The sequence below is a fragment of the Arachis hypogaea genome, chromosome 1, assembly GCF_003086295.3.
Source record: "Arachis hypogaea cultivar Tifrunner chromosome 1, arahy.Tifrunner.gnm2.J5K5, whole genome shotgun sequence".
Lineage (NCBI taxonomy): Eukaryota > Viridiplantae > Streptophyta > Magnoliopsida > Fabales > Fabaceae > Arachis > Arachis hypogaea.
Window position 1 is genome coordinate 1,314,948 of NC_092036.1, and position 18,030 is coordinate 1,332,977.

The 18,030-nt window shown below is 30.8% G+C and overlaps 2 protein-coding genes across 3 annotated transcripts; both read right to left on the reverse strand.

Moving 5' to 3' along the window:
• Nucleotides 1–2,052: 2,052 nt before the first annotated feature.
• Nucleotides 2,053–5,302, reverse strand: LOC112789426 (peroxidase 72). Its single transcript, XM_025831314.2, has 4 exons — nt 4,808–5,302; nt 4,165–4,356; nt 3,398–3,563; nt 2,053–2,763 (listed from the first exon to the last, which is right to left on the reverse strand). The coding sequence occupies exons 1-4, from the start codon at nt 5,030–5,032 to the stop codon at nt 2,345–2,347; spliced, it is 1,002 nt and encodes a 333-aa protein (XP_025687099.1). The 5' UTR covers nt 5,033–5,302; the 3' UTR covers nt 2,053–2,344.
• A 7,913-nt stretch (nt 5,303–13,215) lies between these two features.
• LOC112789434 (large ribosomal subunit protein uL30w) lies at nt 13,216–17,227 on the reverse strand. Of its 2 annotated transcripts, XM_025831337.3 has the most exons (7): nt 16,656–17,227; nt 14,951–15,129; nt 14,740–14,837; nt 14,569–14,626; nt 13,956–14,035; nt 13,765–13,867; nt 13,216–13,681 (listed from the first exon to the last, which is right to left on the reverse strand). In XM_025831337.3, the coding sequence occupies exons 2-7, from the start codon at nt 15,125–15,127 to the stop codon at nt 13,469–13,471; spliced, it is 729 nt and encodes a 242-aa protein (XP_025687122.1). In that variant the 5' UTR covers nt 15,128–15,129; nt 16,656–17,227; the 3' UTR covers nt 13,216–13,468. The 2 variants fall into 2 exon arrangements, with proteins under 2 accessions (XP_025687122.1, XP_025687113.1); XM_025831328.2 differs by lacking the exon at nt 16,656–17,227 and having other exon boundaries at nt 14,951–15,136.
• Nucleotides 17,228–18,030: the final 803 nt, after the last annotated feature.

Genomic DNA, 18,030 nt, shown 5'->3' on the forward strand with positions numbered 1-18,030 from the left:
AGAAAGAGACAAAAGTGGCTGTAAGTGAAGCAAGAACAAGAGCATATGAGGGTCTCTACCAGTCTTTGGACACGAAAGAAGGAGAAAAAGGTATATATAGAATTGCAAAGAGCCGGGAAAGAAGAACGAGAGATTTGGATCAGGTTAAGTGCATAAAGGATAATGATGGAGAGGTGTTGGCTCAAGAGGAGAAGATTAATGAAAGGTGGAAGAGCTACTTCTACGAGTTATTTAATGAGGGACAGAAGACTCTTCCGAGCCTTGGTCGATTATGCACAAGGGAAGAAGATCAAAACTTTGACTACTATCGAAGGATTCGAGACTTCGAGGTAAAAGAGGCTCTAAAGCAGATGAAAAATGGCAGGGCAGTAGGACCTGATAATATCCCGATTGAGGTTTGGAAGGGTCTTGGAAGAAAAGGCATCAACTGGTTAACCAAGCTTTTTAATGAGATTTTAAGGTCAAAGAAGATGCCTGATGAGTGGAGAAAGAGCACCTTGGTACCTATCTATAAGAATAAGGGGGATATACAAAGTTGCGGAAATTATAGAGGGATTAAGCTTATGAGTCATACTATGAAGTTATGGGAAAGGGTGATAGAACGGAGGTTGAGAAAAGAGACACAAGTAACAGAGAACCAATTTGGATTTATGCCAGGCAGATCTACCACTGAAGCGATATACCTATTAAGAAGGATGATGGAGAGGTATCGTAGTAATAAAAGGGATCTACACATGGTGTTTATTGATTTGGAAAAAGCGTATGATAGGGTACCAAGGGAGGTCTTATGGAAGGTTTTAGAAAAGAGGAGAGTAAGGATCGCATATATTCGGGCAATTAAAGACATGTATGATGGGGCCACAACTAGTGTGAAGACTCAAGGTGGTGTGACAGAGGAATTCCCTATTGGTATAGGATTACACCAGGGATCATCCTTAAGTCCATACCTTTTCACATTAGTCTTGGAAGTACTCACAGAGCACATCCAAGAGCCTCTGCCATGGTGCATGCTTTTTGCCGATGATATCGTCCTTATGGGAGAGTCAAGGGAAGACCTAAATAAGAAGTTGGAGTTATGGAGAGAAGCTCTAGAAGTGTATGGTCTGTGCATAAGCCGTAGCAAGACGGAATATATGGAATGTAAGTTCAGTCTGAGAAGGGAAAACTCCAATATAGAGGTGAAAATTGGAGAGAATACCTTACGAAAAGTTAAAAGTTTTAAGTATCTTGGGTGCATCATACAGGATAATGGAGAGATTGAACATGATGTAAATCATAGGATCCAAGCAGGTTGGTCAAAATGGCGGAGTGCATCTGGTTTTATATGCGACAAAAAAGTGCCTTTAAAACTTAAAGGTAAATTCTATCGCACCGCTATAAGACCGGCTATGCTGTATGGTACGGAGTGTTGGGCGGCTAAAGGAGAGCACGAACATAAGCTGAGTGTGGCAGAGATGAAGATGTTGAGATGGATGAGTGGTCACACGCGATTGGATAAAATAAGGAATGAAGATATAAGGGAGAGAGTTGGAGTAGCACCCATTGTGGAAAAGATGGTTGAATCGCGTCTCAGGTGGTTTGGACATGTGAGAAGAAGACCGATAGAACATCCAGTCAGGAGGGTGGATGAGATGGAAGATGGACAAAGGGCGAAAGGCAGAGGAAGACCTAAGAAGACCATCCATGAGGTGGTCAAACGAGATCTACATGTAAACGGTCTCTCTGTAGACATGATACATGACAGAGCACAATGGCGTCGTTTGATTCATGTAGCCGACCCCACTTAGTGGGATAAGGCTTTGTTGTTGTTGTTGTTGTTGTATATATGCTGCAATTTCAGCAAAGGAAAGGTAGAAAAAATAGCTACGAAAATTGGTTTATGAGTGGCCAACTCTTCTCTCTTTTCTCCTCTAAATGCGTTTCTTTTTGAAACACTATAAAAGTCTTATTTCTGGTTTTTCTATAGTTCAGTTTCAATTTTTTTAAGTCTGAAAAGAATAATTAGTCATTTAATAATAATGTTGTTTAGTTATGTTGCTCACAATTTGATTAACGGTAGAGTGAAAAAGATAATGATTTCTTTAAAAGTAGATATATGATTACTGGATAGCTGACACACAAATTCCACGAAAAAGAATGTAATCAAAATTCTAAATAACCCAACACACATGTTTCTCCAACAGCGCAACAAGGGTAGTTGCTTCATCATCTGTCATAAATGAGAAGAACAACATCTTCACAAGAAAAAAAAAAGAGGAAAAATGAATAAGAAGTATCAACAGAAAAGTAGAAACGCAAGAACAAAGCAAGTGCAGTCTTCACGCAATCAAAAATGAATAATGTCTCAGTAATAAGCATTAATCTTTCGGCAGTTGGTTCTGATCTCCCCCCTGGAGCCAGTTAGAGGAGAAATATTTCCCATCTTGATCATGGACTTGGCGAATTGTTCAAGGAAAATATCGTTGTTTTCGGCATACTTCTTAACCAACTCTGCAGACTCTTGGTTCTTTGTCAAGAGGACTTGGTCAGAGTTTAAAAGTCCCTTGTATGAAAGCAAGTTCTTAAAGTAGCTGTTGTCAAATTTGATTGGACTGACATAGTCTAGAAAGAACAGGTTCTGATCACCACCGGAACTTGGACACCGATCTCGCAATTCCGATGCGTAGTTTTGGTCGAGAGTGAAGTCTGGAACGCCATTGCCTGTTTGGTTGTAGAGCCTTTGCCTGAAGCTGGTGCACCGAGAGTTCCCAATTGTGTGACTTCCTGTAACAATCACACGTATATTAATTATGTTTGTATCATAGTTGCATGGTATATGTTAAATTTTTGGGAGAAGAAGAGCAGAATAAAAAGATAATATTATATGAAGTTGTGTTTTATATGATACAAAAGTCATGTTATTTATAAAGATACATTCAACTAATCTCATAAATATTCATCTACTAACTACTAGTTATTACTGACTTAATTTTCAACTACTAACAACTCTAATAATATTTTAATAGTATACAATAGGTTACATGTAAAATATTTTATGTGAAAAATATATTGAAAACTCAGGTGCAGTCACGTGAAGTTGATAGTTGAGAGGCACTAAATAATTTGACTGATTTGACTAAATTTTCATCTAACGATTCTCAACTATCAACTTCACGTAAAATTAGTAGATGAATTAGTACGCGATACGGACTAATTGATACACACTACAGTACTTAACTGACGAATTCATGTAACTATGGTTTGTATTAGATATTAGAACCAATTCATGTGTCACTATGCAGTTAAACTTTTGAAATACAGAGCATATGTTGATACTTGATACAGATAGCCTAACAATTTCAATTATCCGTGGGTTAACATAATACACAAAAGAATTAGATAAGTTGAAGGAGTGTACCAGAGAGAGCAACAAGATCAACAATGTCAAGCCCCTGAAGCTTGAATTTGGTTAGGATGGTCTGGAATGTGTTGTTTGGGGCAGGAATGTTGTTGTTGGAGCCACTTAGGCTTGCACCCAAAGAGTCCCTTCTCCCCAAAGGTACTTCCCAACTTGGTCCACCACTCTGTGTACAAAAATGAGTAGCAATAATTAATGATTTTCTTGAATCACTCTTGTTAAAATAACAATCATATATATATATACCCACAGAATTAATTACAAAATCAATAATTCCTATAAAATATATAGACAAAATCAGTAATTCGTACATATAACATTTTTGAATTACAAATATACCAAAATTTCAAATTGATGAATAAAAAAAATGAAATACATTTTTTTATAATTATTATGCACATACTAAAAATTAGTTCATATATTGTTTATAATTTAACAAAAACAACTTTTACTTTTAAGGTTTAGCGTTTGCCACAAGACTTAATTTTTTTTTTCAAAATGTAAATGGTTTCTATTTTTTCCTAATGTTTCATAATTAATTCAATCATACATTTAAAAGAATACATTAAGAAAAATCTTGACGAATAAATTTAAAAATATTAGGAATAAAAAATGTATTTTTTTAAAACACAAGTAAGTTATGAAAAAATTATTGATAAATAAAAATTAATGGAGATATTAATTGATAACAAGACTGAAATGATGGGAAATAGTATATAAATGTGAGTGTAGAAACTAGAAAGCAAAAGGAAGTGTTACAAACTTACAATAACAGTTGAGTCCCTAGCAGCAATAGCCAAAATGTCAGCACAAGACACTGTTTGAGGGCATTCTTTCTCCAATGCGGATTTAATCTCATCAATTACTTCAAATCCTCGAGCTGAGTTACGGTTAGGATTCGATCCCTTCTCGCTCACCATGGATCCGCTGCTGTCTAACAATATTGAAGCATCACATCCCTGCATATGCAATGTTGCAACAATCAATCACGCATTTGAGGAAGAATAGTTTAAAAAATATGAATCCGAAAGTTTTGGAATCAGCAATTTTTTGAAAAATTGGTCAACATTTAATTATAAAAACAAAAATTGAATGATCTCACGCTATTGGATTTAATCTCACACTATTAAAAATACTATTGATAACCAATTGATAGTTACAAAACACAAAAGTTGCTGGCTTCTTAACACTTCTCTATATGATATAATTTCAAACAGAAATAGAGAAGACAGAAACCAAATGCTATCTATAAAACTAGATAACCAATTTGGATTAGTTGAGTGGCTAATTCACTCCTCTGTTTAGTCATTGACTAATAACAAACTCGCTTTATGAATTAGTTTTTAGTCTATCAGACTGAGAATATCGCACCAAACAAAAATAAAAAAATTATAAAACTAGATGAGAGACCTTGACAAAACAATCATGGAAGTGAAGCCGGAGAAGCGAAGCTGCGATTCGAGGTTCCTTCTGGAATGCTCTGGCAAGGATGGACTTGGCAATCTCTTGAGCTGCGGGGCACGAAAAGTCGTAGAATTGCGGGTACAGGAACCCCCCTAGTTTCTTGGTGCAGAGGCAGCAGGGAGCAAAGGCTAGTAAAGAAAGAAGCAAAAGAAAGCTCAGAGAGTTGGCCATGAAGGGGAATAATATGAGAGAGTATGTAGCAGTTAAAGGAGAAGGTTTGAGACTTGATCTGATTGCGTTAGCATTGTGATGGAGAATCGGTATTTATAGTGATTGAAAATTATGAGGAGGGAAAAAGAATCGAGAGAAGTTGGAGTTGGTAGAAAACTGATTTTTCAAATGCATACAAATTTAGAGGGAGAGAAGAATAAAATGGAGTGCGTAGCTTTTTCCTTTAAAAATGTTTTAACTATTATCACAAGGATAATACACTCATTAATTAAAAGTCTATTCTTTTAATTATTATATATTCATCTTTATAAATTATTTAAGTATTTCTTATTATTAAACTTTTATATTTTACTTTTTTTTTCAATTTCAAGGAAAAAATTTCCTATAACAAACATTAAGAAAAAAACACAGAAATGTATTTTGTTTATATTTTTTTTCTCTTTGATGATAAACATAGAAAACTCTTTATAATAAATACTAAAATTTTGGAAGAAAACACGTATTTTTTATTTTTGTGTTTATTTAAGAAGGACATATATCAAATTGATTTCCTCTTTTTTTAAGAAATTTTTGTCTTTTTGTAGCAAAAGCTTTTGTATTTTCTAGTTAGGAATTTCTATATTTTTTATTTTGTCTCGTAATTATTTCATATTCAGCTTCACAATAAATTTATGTATTTTTTGTTACTAAATTTTTTATACCTTTTATTTTTTAATTTTACGAACAAAATTTTTTTATTAGAAATTGTTTTCAAAAATAAAAAAATTAATAAAAAAGGGACAAAAATTCATATATGAGAGCTCAAAAAAAAAATTCAATCCCTAAAATATTTTTTTTCAATTCTTTTTTGCCATTCACATTAACAAAATTACCAAAAAAAAATTATTGACGGTAAAATTTATGAAATCACAAATTTAAAAAAATAGAAAGATCTTACTTTTCTAAGCAGATTTACAAATATCACATCAAAATTTTTATCTCTATAATTTTTTCCAAATATACCTTCCAATATTCGGATGCATACGAATAAGTTTAAAATGTATAAAATGTAGTCACCAAAAAAAAAAATGTATAAAATGTAATAAGTTTTCTTTTAAAAAAGTTAAAGTCTATGAAAAAAATTTATATTATATATAAAATAACATTATGAAGAGACCAATAATAAATTAAATAAAAGTTAAATTACTCTATTAATTTATATAATTTTTATAAAATTATAATTAAGTTTTTGTCATGTAAAAAAATACTAGAATTAACATAATGTTAATTTATATACTTTTTATAAAATTTATAATTAAGTTTTTGTCATGTAAAAATATTAGATTAATATAATATTATTTTTTTAAAGACTAAAGTTCTAAATCTAAATAGAAGGTTTTAAACTATCGAAATTTAATTATAATAAAATTAAAAAAGACTAAAGTTCTAAATCTAAATAGAAGGTTTTAAACTATCGAGATTTAATTATAATAAAATTACAAGAACTTATAGGAAGAAAAGAAAGAAAAGAGAAAGAGAGAAAGAGGGAGTATTGAAAGAGAGAGAAAAAGAATATAAAAACAGAGATACACAAATAAGGGTTTAACTTCATGTATTCATAAATTATTTTATATAGTCATACATTTCGATCACACGATTTTTTTTTTTAATTTAGACAATAACTATTCATATAGTTGTTGTAAAAAACAATTATCCTTCTCATGGAACGATACATAATTAAAAATATGTATAAAACCTTTTTACATTGTCCATATTTTAATCAAAATTATTAAATTAACACAACTAATTATTTCCTAATAGGTTTTCAACGTATTATTTTCTTATTTATTTTCAAGCTAAGGGATGTTCTAGCATAATCTATGTAACTACTTCATCCTCGTGATATATTATGAATTTTTTAAAGTGCTGATGATAAAAATACTTTCTATTTTTGTTAACGATAAAAAATATTTTTAATAAAATATTTTAAAATATAATAGTTTAATATTAAATATATATTTTCAAAAAGTAATTTAAATATTAAATTTTAATGTAATTTTTTGTAAATATAATTAAAAATATATTTTTTATTGTTAAAATTTAATAATTTTACACTAAATATATTTACTTTTGTAATTTTTTAATAGTCAAAAATTATTTTAAGAAATAATTAAAAATTCTAGAGATTTGATTTTGATATAATTTTTTTATGTACTTTTTAAATAATTATTCTAATAATCTTACAAAATTTTGAATTAAATACATAAACTATTTATCAAATACAAAAATTATTTATCCCTATAAAAATATTGTTTTTGATTACTTTTGTTGTGTTTTACATTATTTTCGGGTTACTTTTTTCAACGCCATAAAAAATCGGGGATGGTTTTAATATTTTACCCTATTCTTAGGAATGTTCATGGATCGGATTTGATCTATATATTCACGGTATTTATTCTTTTTATGTTTTATTTCAAGTGAAAGAACATAAGATGAGAAGACACCACATCCAACTCAAAACCTTAAGGTGTCAAGTTAATGGGTCTCTCATCTTTTAAACTCCTCACTCTTCCATGCTTTCTTAAATGTGGGACTAACTTCAACACTTCTCACACTTGCAACACTAAAAGATGAAAAAGACTCTTATCACTTGCTCAAATTATCATCGGTAGCGTTTAAACATATTATATGTGATTAAAAAGTGTAAATACTTCTAGTTGCGGTAGTTAGTTCGTGGGATCGGATTAATTTGCTTGGGAAATAATCTTCTAAAGTGTGAAATTTGTTAAAGTAAAAAAACTTAAGGATTAATTTTCATTGATTTTGTAATTTACATAATATGTTAACCTTTATTACCTTAATGTAATAATGATTAAATCTTAGTAAGTATGAACATCTTCATGTTAGAAGAGCTTGATGATCCTCTTTGTTTGTATAATAGTTGTAACTTTGTTGATCAATACATTTCAATGATAATACAAAAAAAAAAAAATTCCATTGCATGTTAAATCACGTAACCTTCGAATGTAAGATACTTGGAGGACAAATTAAAGTCCAATTAAGCTACTAACAACACGCAATAACTTTTAGTTTACCATAAAGGAAAAAAAAATAGTAAAAGAATTAAATAATTAAAGAATGTATAAGATTAAGGTGTAAAAACCCCAAAACCCGTGAGTACTGGACCTGGTTGCTTAACGCTGTTCTAAATCGTTAGCGTATTCTTGCAGTTAAAGTTATACACAAGAAAACATTTCCGAATGTATCTCATTTTTAAGGTGAAAATTCAGTTTACTTCACATGAAATTGATAACTGAGAGTCGATAGATGAAAATTTAGTCAAATCAATCAAATCATCTAATAACTCTCAGTCACGTGAAGTCGACTGCACCTAAATTTTCACCTATTTTCAGATTCTCTATTATTTTTCTTGGAATCTAGGGCGGCGGATCTATACCTTTAATTTTATTTGAGTTGTGGAAAACTATTCTTTTTAATCATTAACTTCTTGTAAATTTAGTTGAAGAAATTTAAATAAATTACATGTATAATCTTATATATCAATTTATACATATTTTTATTCTATTTTTATTTTTCTCTCTACTTCTCGAGTCAAGTATATCACAATTGTTGTTTGTCTAGTTTACAATAATAATATATCTTAAATAGCCAAAATTGTAAATATTTTAATCTTCTAGTAAAATGTTTTGAATTTAAGCCTTATGAATAATTTTTTTAATAATATATGAGAATTGTATTTTTTTTTTAATTTAACTTTAAGTAAGATGTTAGATAAACACAAATAAAATAGAGTAAGAGAACAAAGATCCATTTTAACACAAATGTTTAATTACATTTTTAAAAATTTAAATATAAAAAAAATAGAAGGGCCAAAGTAAAATACTTTTAAAAGTATCATTTGATCAATAGGCATAACAATTGATTTTATATGTTCAGTGTCGAGAATATATTTAGGCACAAATTGTTTTTTAAATCATTTTAAAGGGTTTTTACCAAATAATTTTTTTAAAAAATTATGCGTTTCTCTTCAATTTAAATTTGTTCCGATCTGTTCACAATTTTTTAATATTACATCAAAAGATTAATTAACTAATTTTTATATAAAAAATAAAACTACTATTAATTTTTTTTAAAAAAAATCTTATTACGGAAAGAAAATTTTCAAAAATATATTTTTGAGAACATTTGTTTTGAGGTATTGAGACGGAGACTGAAAGATTGAGACTCAATATGTTCAGAGACCGGCACTAAAATTTCAATTTCTGTCCCTAACATTTCAGTATCTCAGTATCTCTAAAAAGTGGGGATACAGAAAATTGAAATTTTTAGAGACTAATATTTTTTATACCTAAAATATCCCATTTAAAATAAATTAATTTTAACTTTATCCTTTGTACAAATTAAATTAAAGCTTCGTTTTTATTTTAATTTCTATCTCCTATTTTATACCAAATATAATATTAAAATTTATTTTAATCTCTATCTTTCGGTCTCTATTTCTTAGTCTTAATCTCTCGATCTCTGTCTCTCTTCCAAACATTACCTTTAATTTTTAATACAAATACTTCATTTTTATGTTTGTTCCAGAGTTATACTTATACATGCACTTTGCTTGTACACTTTAATTAGTATACCATATGAGACGAAAGACTTTATGTTTCTATGCATCCAAAGCCAAACAAATAACCTAATTTAATGCTTCGCTTGCAATTTACTAAATCCATAATAAATAAAATGCTTCGAGAAAACAATGACAATAATATTAAATTTCAGCTTGGTCAATCTGCAGGTTTGTTATGTGTGTGTCTTATTATTATAGATTAAGTCCATAAAGTTAACGTGGACTTACCTGCTCAGTTGACTTCATCAAATTATTGACTTAATTTCTCACCAAAATTGTGTCCAAATGATAGATACTACTACCCATCAGAACAATTCAATTTCTTCTATGATGTTGAAATTTGAATCACTCAAAATCTGAAAGCAATAATTCTTCCATGTGTGTTCCTTCTAATTTTGTTTCTTAGGAACAAAGTCTACGCGGTAATACATCATAGACAGCACAGAATCACTTTTTGAAAGGAAAAAAAAAAAAAAACAGAAATGAATTTAATAAAAAATAATGCTATACATCCAACTCTTTTTATGAATCAAATCTAATTAAATTAAAAAATATATAAGACTTGAAATAATGCTAGTTATAACTGATTTTTGTTATGTTAGACTAATTTAATTAGACTTGATTAACAAAAAACTTAAATGTATAATATTAATTATTTTTAGTAAATAACTACAGTAATTGAGATATAATATATAATAAAATATTATTTCAGTCTTTTATGTTTGGGTCAAATTCTAATTTGATTTCTAACATTTTAAATATCTTATTTCTATCTCAATTAATTTTAAATAGCTTCAACATTGTCCTACCATTAAATTTGACTCTAATAGTTAATAAAATGAGTAAAGTGGACGTTAATAACGTTATTAGTTAAGTCATATATTCTTTCATGTATTAAAAAAAATATAACTAAAATCTTCTTGCAACACTTCTCAATTTTCTTTTGGTACAAAACTCCAAATTCTAACAATCAATCATCAACACTTCAAAATCAAAAGGAAAAACTTTTATATTAGTGATCGTTAGTGAATCAGTTTTACTTATATACTGAAATCAAACGTATGTTATTGGCTTTTTAATATGCGAATTGTTTGAGTGAATTAATGGTAGGATAATATTAAATCTGCTTAAAAAATTTTTAAAAATTAAATAGGACGTTTAAAAATTTTTGAAACTAAAATAAAATATTTAAAATATTAAAAATCAAATTACAATTTAGTCTAAATATTGGAACTAAAATAATAATTTATCCTATAATATAGTACATCACATTTTGATTCAAATATTTAAGAAATAGGTTTGAATTCTTATGTTATTACGCTATGTTTGTTTTCAAAGACTGAGAGAACTGAAATTGGGAAAATTGAGATTTGATATCATGTTTGGTAGTTAAGAGATTAAAATTTTTAAAAATAAAGACTAAAATTTTAATAATATTTTTTGTAAAAATATTCACATTTAAATTTTTAAATTCTAATTTTACCCCCTCTTTAAAAACAAATTAAGGTTTCTCTTTATATTTATTTTAAACCAAATAGAATACTAAAACATAACTCAATTTTATACGTTTAAAATCAAACACAATACAAAAATTCAATTAAATTTCTATCTTTCAGTCTCAATCTTTTTTTTTTTCAAATATAATCTTAGAGATATAATTATTTATGTATTTTTTTATCAATTTAAATTCTTAAAAAAGTGATTTCATAACATACATAATATCAGAGTTTTTATAATTAAAAGATTTAAAATTTAATTTTGTTAAAATTAAATTAAAAAAAATTAGTATAATATTATAATCATTCATACTCTCTTTTTATGTATTGAAATTTTTAAAAGAAGTGGTTTTATGTAATCTATATATTACATATATAGACTTCACTTGATCTATTTTCGATCAATATAAAAGTATAGAACTATATCTATCACATGTAATATCTCAACATTGGTTAAGGAAGAATGAGTTTCTTCCATCAATTACACCCTCCGGGTTACACATTAAATAATTGTTTTTTTAGATAATCTTAAATTATAAAGCGTGACTAATATTATACCCTCACTCTATTTCTGATATTGTGCCTCATGTTTTTGCTAGCATATGTGTAGTTAATTAATTAGTATATATGACAACCTAACAATAAAAAGAGTCAGGGTTGAGACTTGAGACCACTAATATAATTAACATTGTGTAAGTTTAGTACTTAAGACTTAATTAACGTTATATATAGATGCAGCTGTCAGCTTCCAAATTAATTGGGAATTGAATTCGTTTCACACTTAAAACCTTTGAAAGCTAAAAGTTAATTAGTTTTATTTGTGTTTATAAAGCTGCGTTTATTTACAGAGATATGACATTAAGACAGGAATACAAAAACATAAAATTGTATTTGGCAGAAGAGACATAAACAAAGACAATGTGTTTAAAGACACTGAATTAGTGTATTTTGTGTCTATCTTGACAAGAAAGACACAAAGACACTAACAAGGGACACAACTTATTTTTTATTTTTTTATTATTTTTATTAATTTTTTATAATTATATTTTTTATTATTATATTTTTCATCTCAATTTTTTTGAATGAAAAAAAATGAGAATAAATTGAATTTTCATAATTTGTTCTATTTTATCGTCAAACAAAATATAAGAATACAAAATTTTGTGTCTCTGTCCATCAGTGTCTTATCCTATCCTATTGTCTTGTCCTGTTCTCGAAACAAACTCAACCTTATTGTCGGGGAATGGAGTACCTATTGACTAATGCATGCGAATAAATAAGAAGTATTGATAATAATCATAATAAATTAACTGAAAAGAAGAAAAGTTGTAAAGGGAATATTAGTTAATCTTATTATGATGCAATGTTGCAAAGGAATAGGTGTACCTACTCGTTTCGTGGATAATATTATAATCCAATGATCAACTAAAGTTGTCTTCTTTTGGTTTAAAACTATATGTTTAGCATAAGTTTCTTGCTTTTTAACTTTTATTCTCATATATATTAAATACTCTGACCATGGATACACGATTATTTAGTTAAATCTCAAAAGGAGTCTTTGAATTTTTTACAAGAACTTTAAATTGGTTCTTAAATTTTTAAACATTTTAATTTGAAATTTAAATTTTTATTTCATGGCTCAAGTTAATTCTTTTAATGTATTTTGTTAATTTGCATATTGATGTGGTATTCTGAAATAATTCCATGTATTATAACATGGTTTATTCATATGTTGCAACATAATTTGTCTAGATATCACTACATGTCATCATTACAAAGATTGTGAATCAAATTAGTCCTTTGACCAATTTTTTTTTCTTTCTCATTTTTCACAAGTGACTCAGGAAATCCTTGTCAAATAATTAAAAAATATTCCAAAAAACTTATGATATAACAAATTATTTATAAAATAATATAACAACATAGGTTCTATATTAAAATATTTTGAAAAGTCATTCTTTCTATATAACTATTCTCTCTTCTCATCTCTCAGATGAAAACTATTGAATAATCATTTTAGGAGTGATACTTCTTCAATCAAATAAGCACATGCTACGGTGTTACGGTTAGATATTTAAACCAAGTTCATTACCACCTTGGTAAAAATTGCATGAAGCTACTACAATTGCATGACACTATCACTGCTAATTTAGTTTTCAGGGCAGCTAAGAACTGAAGCTTTACAACTCATGTTTTGTAAAATGAAAAAAAAAAAAAACCTTAAACAAAGATTTTATCAATGTCAGAAATGTACTACTTCCAAAATTTCAATGCCAATAAAAGACTGAATTCACTATGCTTGGAACAGAAGTCCACAGCCTAATTCATTCTCCTGATAAGCTCATTGATGTAGTTCTCCCTGTTTCCGGCATCTCCTCCTTCAACATAGTGGTTCCTCTTCTTCAAGCCACCCAATGGAGCCTTGAGCTTAAATGGCCAAAGGAAGTTGTTTGCTTCCTTGAAATGGGGTCCAACTGTTATGATCTCATGGATAAGATCTTCGATGCAGATGATTCCATGTTCGCCCAGTGCCTGAAGCGTCATCCAAGGAAAGTAGTGAGTAGATAGAATGTATTTGAATTGTATATTCTAATGCTAAAAATAATATTACAGACCTTCTCAATGATCGAGTTGTCGGTTAGGGCAATTCTCTGCTTGTTCAACTTACCAAAGCCCCTCTTGTAAATAAGCTCTTTTACACTCTTCAAATTTGGGTATCTACAAAAGGAGAGGATCTGGTACGCTTAGCCCAAAAAATAAGGGATTCATCACATTCAAAAAGGCATGACAGCACAAGTTTACATACCCATAGGTCACATATGGTTCAACCCTGTGAAGCATGTTCATTGTGGCCTTATTAACCTTGAGGAACACACCATTGAAGATCTGTTGCAAAAAAGAAAACAGAGGCAAGGGGGTTAAACATTAGTATGGGTACTTTACACAGTGTAAATGGCAAGATTTCAAACAGATAGTATTACAAACAAGTACCAAAAACATTACATATTTTCTTAATTGACTATGTCAAACTTCCATGACACTATATAGCCTCAAGACTTTTGGGCAAATGCAGTGAAAACACACATAAAGCCAAAGAACAAAAACATCAACACTCCCTTGGGGAACATAACAAGTGACAGAGAGAGGATCGAGAATATGAGAGCAGACGTGTTTACTCCCCATTTTTTGTGACTCAACAACAAACAAAAATCTGCCTGTTCTAACATAAATTGAATAGTGTTTAACAAACCTATAATCAGGGACTTGAATTCAAGTTGAAGCACCTCAATGATCATCACATTAAACATGGTTATAAAACAACAGTCATGAACTGTACCACTAGCACCAAGTAAACCATAATAACGCCGACACAAGAAATAACACAATAAAGCTCAACATTCAATGATTATAAGCAGTACCTGTCTCAACCTCAACAACTGCAAGATCTTTCTTGACTTGGGGTCCATGGCATTGATACTGAAAAAACACAGCTCAAACAAGTAAGAATACCCAGATTACAGAATTGGTTAAAACTTGGGACACAGTATAAATAGCATAAATATGGAGTAACAAAGGAAACAAACACATACCCACGGATGCGGATGATAAACAGGAGTTTAGCCTCTGGATCAACATAGAATCCACCTTTCAGCTTTGCTTCCCGCTTCAATTGGATCAGCTCCTTTTCCTGTAATATAAAAGCGGGTCAATGTGGCGGAGAAAAATGCAAAGCGCAATAAAGGAAACAGAAACAAACATTAAAACAGACAAAAAGGGAAATAGATTAAGGTGAAATGCAACCTGCTCCTGGTATTCCTTTGCATATTGCTTTGCCCTGCTGTAAATGAGCTTGCGGCTCTCAGCTCTCTTCTTCTTTGCAGCATTAAGCTCCTCCTTTTTCTTCAAGGCCCATTCCCCCTCCCTCTTCTGCTTCTTAAGCACAGACTCGGGAACAATTGCTTTCACCTCCTCACCCATCTCTGCCATTCATTCAAAATAAAAATCTCAGTTATAATTAACATCCAACAAAGAATTCATTAGTATCAATTATTATACTGAAACATTTCAGCTCCAACTCAAAAGCTAAATGTTCAGTGTTTCAAATAAGAAAACTACATGCTCTCTTAAACAATAAAAATAGGTCCTTCCAATGTTTTTTAACAATGAAAATCCATTTACATCAAATTCATAAAAAAGAACAGAGAACTTCCAATGTTTTTTTAACAATGATAATCCAATTTTCCACACAACATGCTGAATACAAGCTAATCAGATCACGAGATATAATAGGAATAATACGGACAAATCAAACGAGCGACAGAAAAGAAATGAAGCCGAAGCAAGGAATGAAAATCAACACAATTGAATGAGACAAATAATGAACAAGACATAGGGCTGGCCCACCCCGCCTAATGGCGGGATGGCAGGCTGGCGGGCTAAGCCCGCCTAAACTGTTTTTTTTTTTTAATATTTGTAAGGACATATCTTCTATTTAAATCAATTTAAAAGCAAAAAATAAATATAAATAGTCTCCAAAATAAATAAACATAATCCAAAAAGTGAATTCCACCTAGTAAGAACATCTAAACATAATGCAGTCGTATACTCAAGTCCCTCAATATCTTGAAAACATTCTTTAAACTTAACCATTCGACTTTCAGATTTTCTCATATACTTAATACAATCTCTAATCTTATGCACGACATCACCACATATTTTCATTCCATCTTGGACAATAAGATTTAAAATATGAGCAGAGCAACGAACATGAAAGAATTCACCACCACACAACAATGAACCATGCACATCCAATGTACTTTTCAAGTGATTAACACAAGTATAATTAGAAGAAGCATTATCCAAAGTAATGAAAAAAATCTTTTTATCAATTTTCCACTCATTCAAAAGTGTAAAGATTTTAGAAGACAACTCAAATCCCGTGTGAGGAGGAGGCATATGAATCTGAAATAAAACAAGCATCAACAATTCTGATTTAATCAAAACTCAACCATTAGCAAACAACACAAAAAAAACAGCAAACAATATATGAATCTGCGTCAGATTTAATCAAAACTCAAAACCATTTTAAAACAAGTATCAACAATTCTGATTTAATCAAAATTCAAAACTCAACCATTATCAAACAACACAAAAAACAGCAAACAATATATGAACCTGCATAGATTTAATCAAAACTCAAAGCCATTTTAAAACAAGTATCAACAATTCTGATTTAATCAACAGTCAAAACTCAACAATTATCAAACAACACAAAAAACAGGTAGCAATATATGAATCTGCATCAAATTTAATCAAATATCAACCATTATCAACCATAATCAAACAACACAAAAAACAGCAAACGATATATGAATCTGCATCAAATTTAATCAAATATCAACCATTATCAACCATAAGCAAAACTCAACCATTATCAAACAACACAAAACACAACAAACAAACATAAATCTCTGATCTAAAACCCTAAGCAAGAAAACTAACATACCAGAACAGAGGAGTGGTGACGAGCCGAGGACCAGGACAGAGGAGGCGAGGAGCAGCGGCGATGAGGACAGACAAGGAGACCCAGAGAGCTAGAGGACCGACGAGCATACCCAGAGGCCAGAGAGCGAGAGGACAGGACCCAGGAGCCCAGGACCGAGACCAGCAGCGACGACGGCTAGACGGAGCAGCAGCGGCGGCTAGAACCCAGGAGGACCGAAGAGCGACGGTGACTGCGACTCTGCGAGCGTGAGGGGTGAGGACGGACGTGCGATCGTGAAGGGTGAGGCCGTCTGTGCGAGACTGCGGGTGTGAGTGAGAGTGACTATGGGTGGAGGGTGGAGAGTGACGGAAGCTGAAGCTCTGTGTTGAGTGGGAGCCTGTGAGTGACCGAGTGAGAGTGACGGTGAGGAAGCTCAAAGCTCCAATTAGGCGGGTAGGGTTTCATTGGGGTCGGGTCGGGTTGTGGGTTAACTGGCTTCTGGGTCTGGGCTAAAAGCCTAAAACATGTAAGCCTTTGAGCAAAAAATAAATAAATAAAACTCAACCCACTGGCAAGCCCGCCAAAGCCCACAGTTTAAGCAGCGGGGTGGGTTAGGCGGGTTTTTGTCTTTCAATGGTTCCAAATTTTCAGTCCGACCTGTCTTTTTTTTACGGATTATACGGGCTGACTCGACGGGTTTAGACTCGTTTACCACTTCTAGGGACTAGCTTTTAGGGTTATTTTCTCTGTCTTTCTTTGAATTTTCAGAGAGAAGAGAAGAGTGGGACTAGGGGCTGGGGGACTGGGCATCGGGTAGTTATTTAGGTGTTTGTTTTTTTTAAAGGGGTCAAAACGGTGCCGTTTTTGAGAGAGTAACTAAACCAGAAAATTTTTAAAAAATCGGTCGATTTCATTAGTTTAATGGTTAATCGCTGGTTCGACTGATTTTTTGACCGATTTTTTGTCAAGACAATTTTTAATGTTGATTGAACCGCCTTAAGATCGGTTCTCGATTAATCCGGTTGAATCAACCAATCCAGTTCGGTTTTGGCCTAGGTAACAGCACAAATATACTCAGCTTCTGGTTTGAGGAACTGTTATGGGGTGAAAGGGCAGGAAGTAACGTTCCTAGATAACTCATGAAAGGTGTCTCATCATTTCAAAGTATATACAAAACAAAGAGTTTAGTCACTGCCAGTTGCATTTCACGGTCAAAGCTATACTGTAAACTATTGTTTTATTTTACAAATTAAACTTTGCCTCCAAATTCCTAGCCCTCTAAATAATAAAATTCGCGAATAAAATTTGACTTTTAAAACCCTTTTTAAATTTTCATAAAAAACTATCATATAGTTCATTGCCATTATAACCTGTATTGAAAAGTTTCATTTTTGCC

Excerpts from the sequence above, each read along its gene's own strand:
- LOC112789434 (XM_025831328.2), bottom strand. The coding sequence starts at position 15,136 with ATGGCAGAGATGGGTGAGGAGGTGAAAGCAATTGTTCCCGAGTCTGTG. Across the intron at positions 14,036-14,568 it reads AGTTGTTGAGGTTGAGACAG|ATCTTCAATGGTGTGTTCCT; the intron begins GTACTGCTTATA and ends TTTTTGCAACAG. Across the intron at positions 13,868-13,955 it reads GAACCATATGTGACCTATGG|ATACCCAAATTTGAAGAGTG; the intron begins GTATGTAAACTT and ends CTCCTTTTGTAG.
- LOC112789426 (XM_025831314.2), bottom strand. The coding sequence starts at position 5,032 with ATGGCCAACTCTCTGAGCTTTCTTTTGCTTCTTTCTTTACTAGCCTTT. Across the intron at positions 4,357-4,807 it reads TCCATGATTGTTTTGTCAAG|GGATGTGATGCTTCAATATT; the intron begins GTCTCTCATCTA and ends TTGCATATGCAG. Across the intron at positions 3,564-4,164 it reads CTAGGGACTCAACTGTTATT|AGTGGTGGACCAAGTTGGGA; the intron begins GTAAGTTTGTAA and ends TTTTGTACACAG.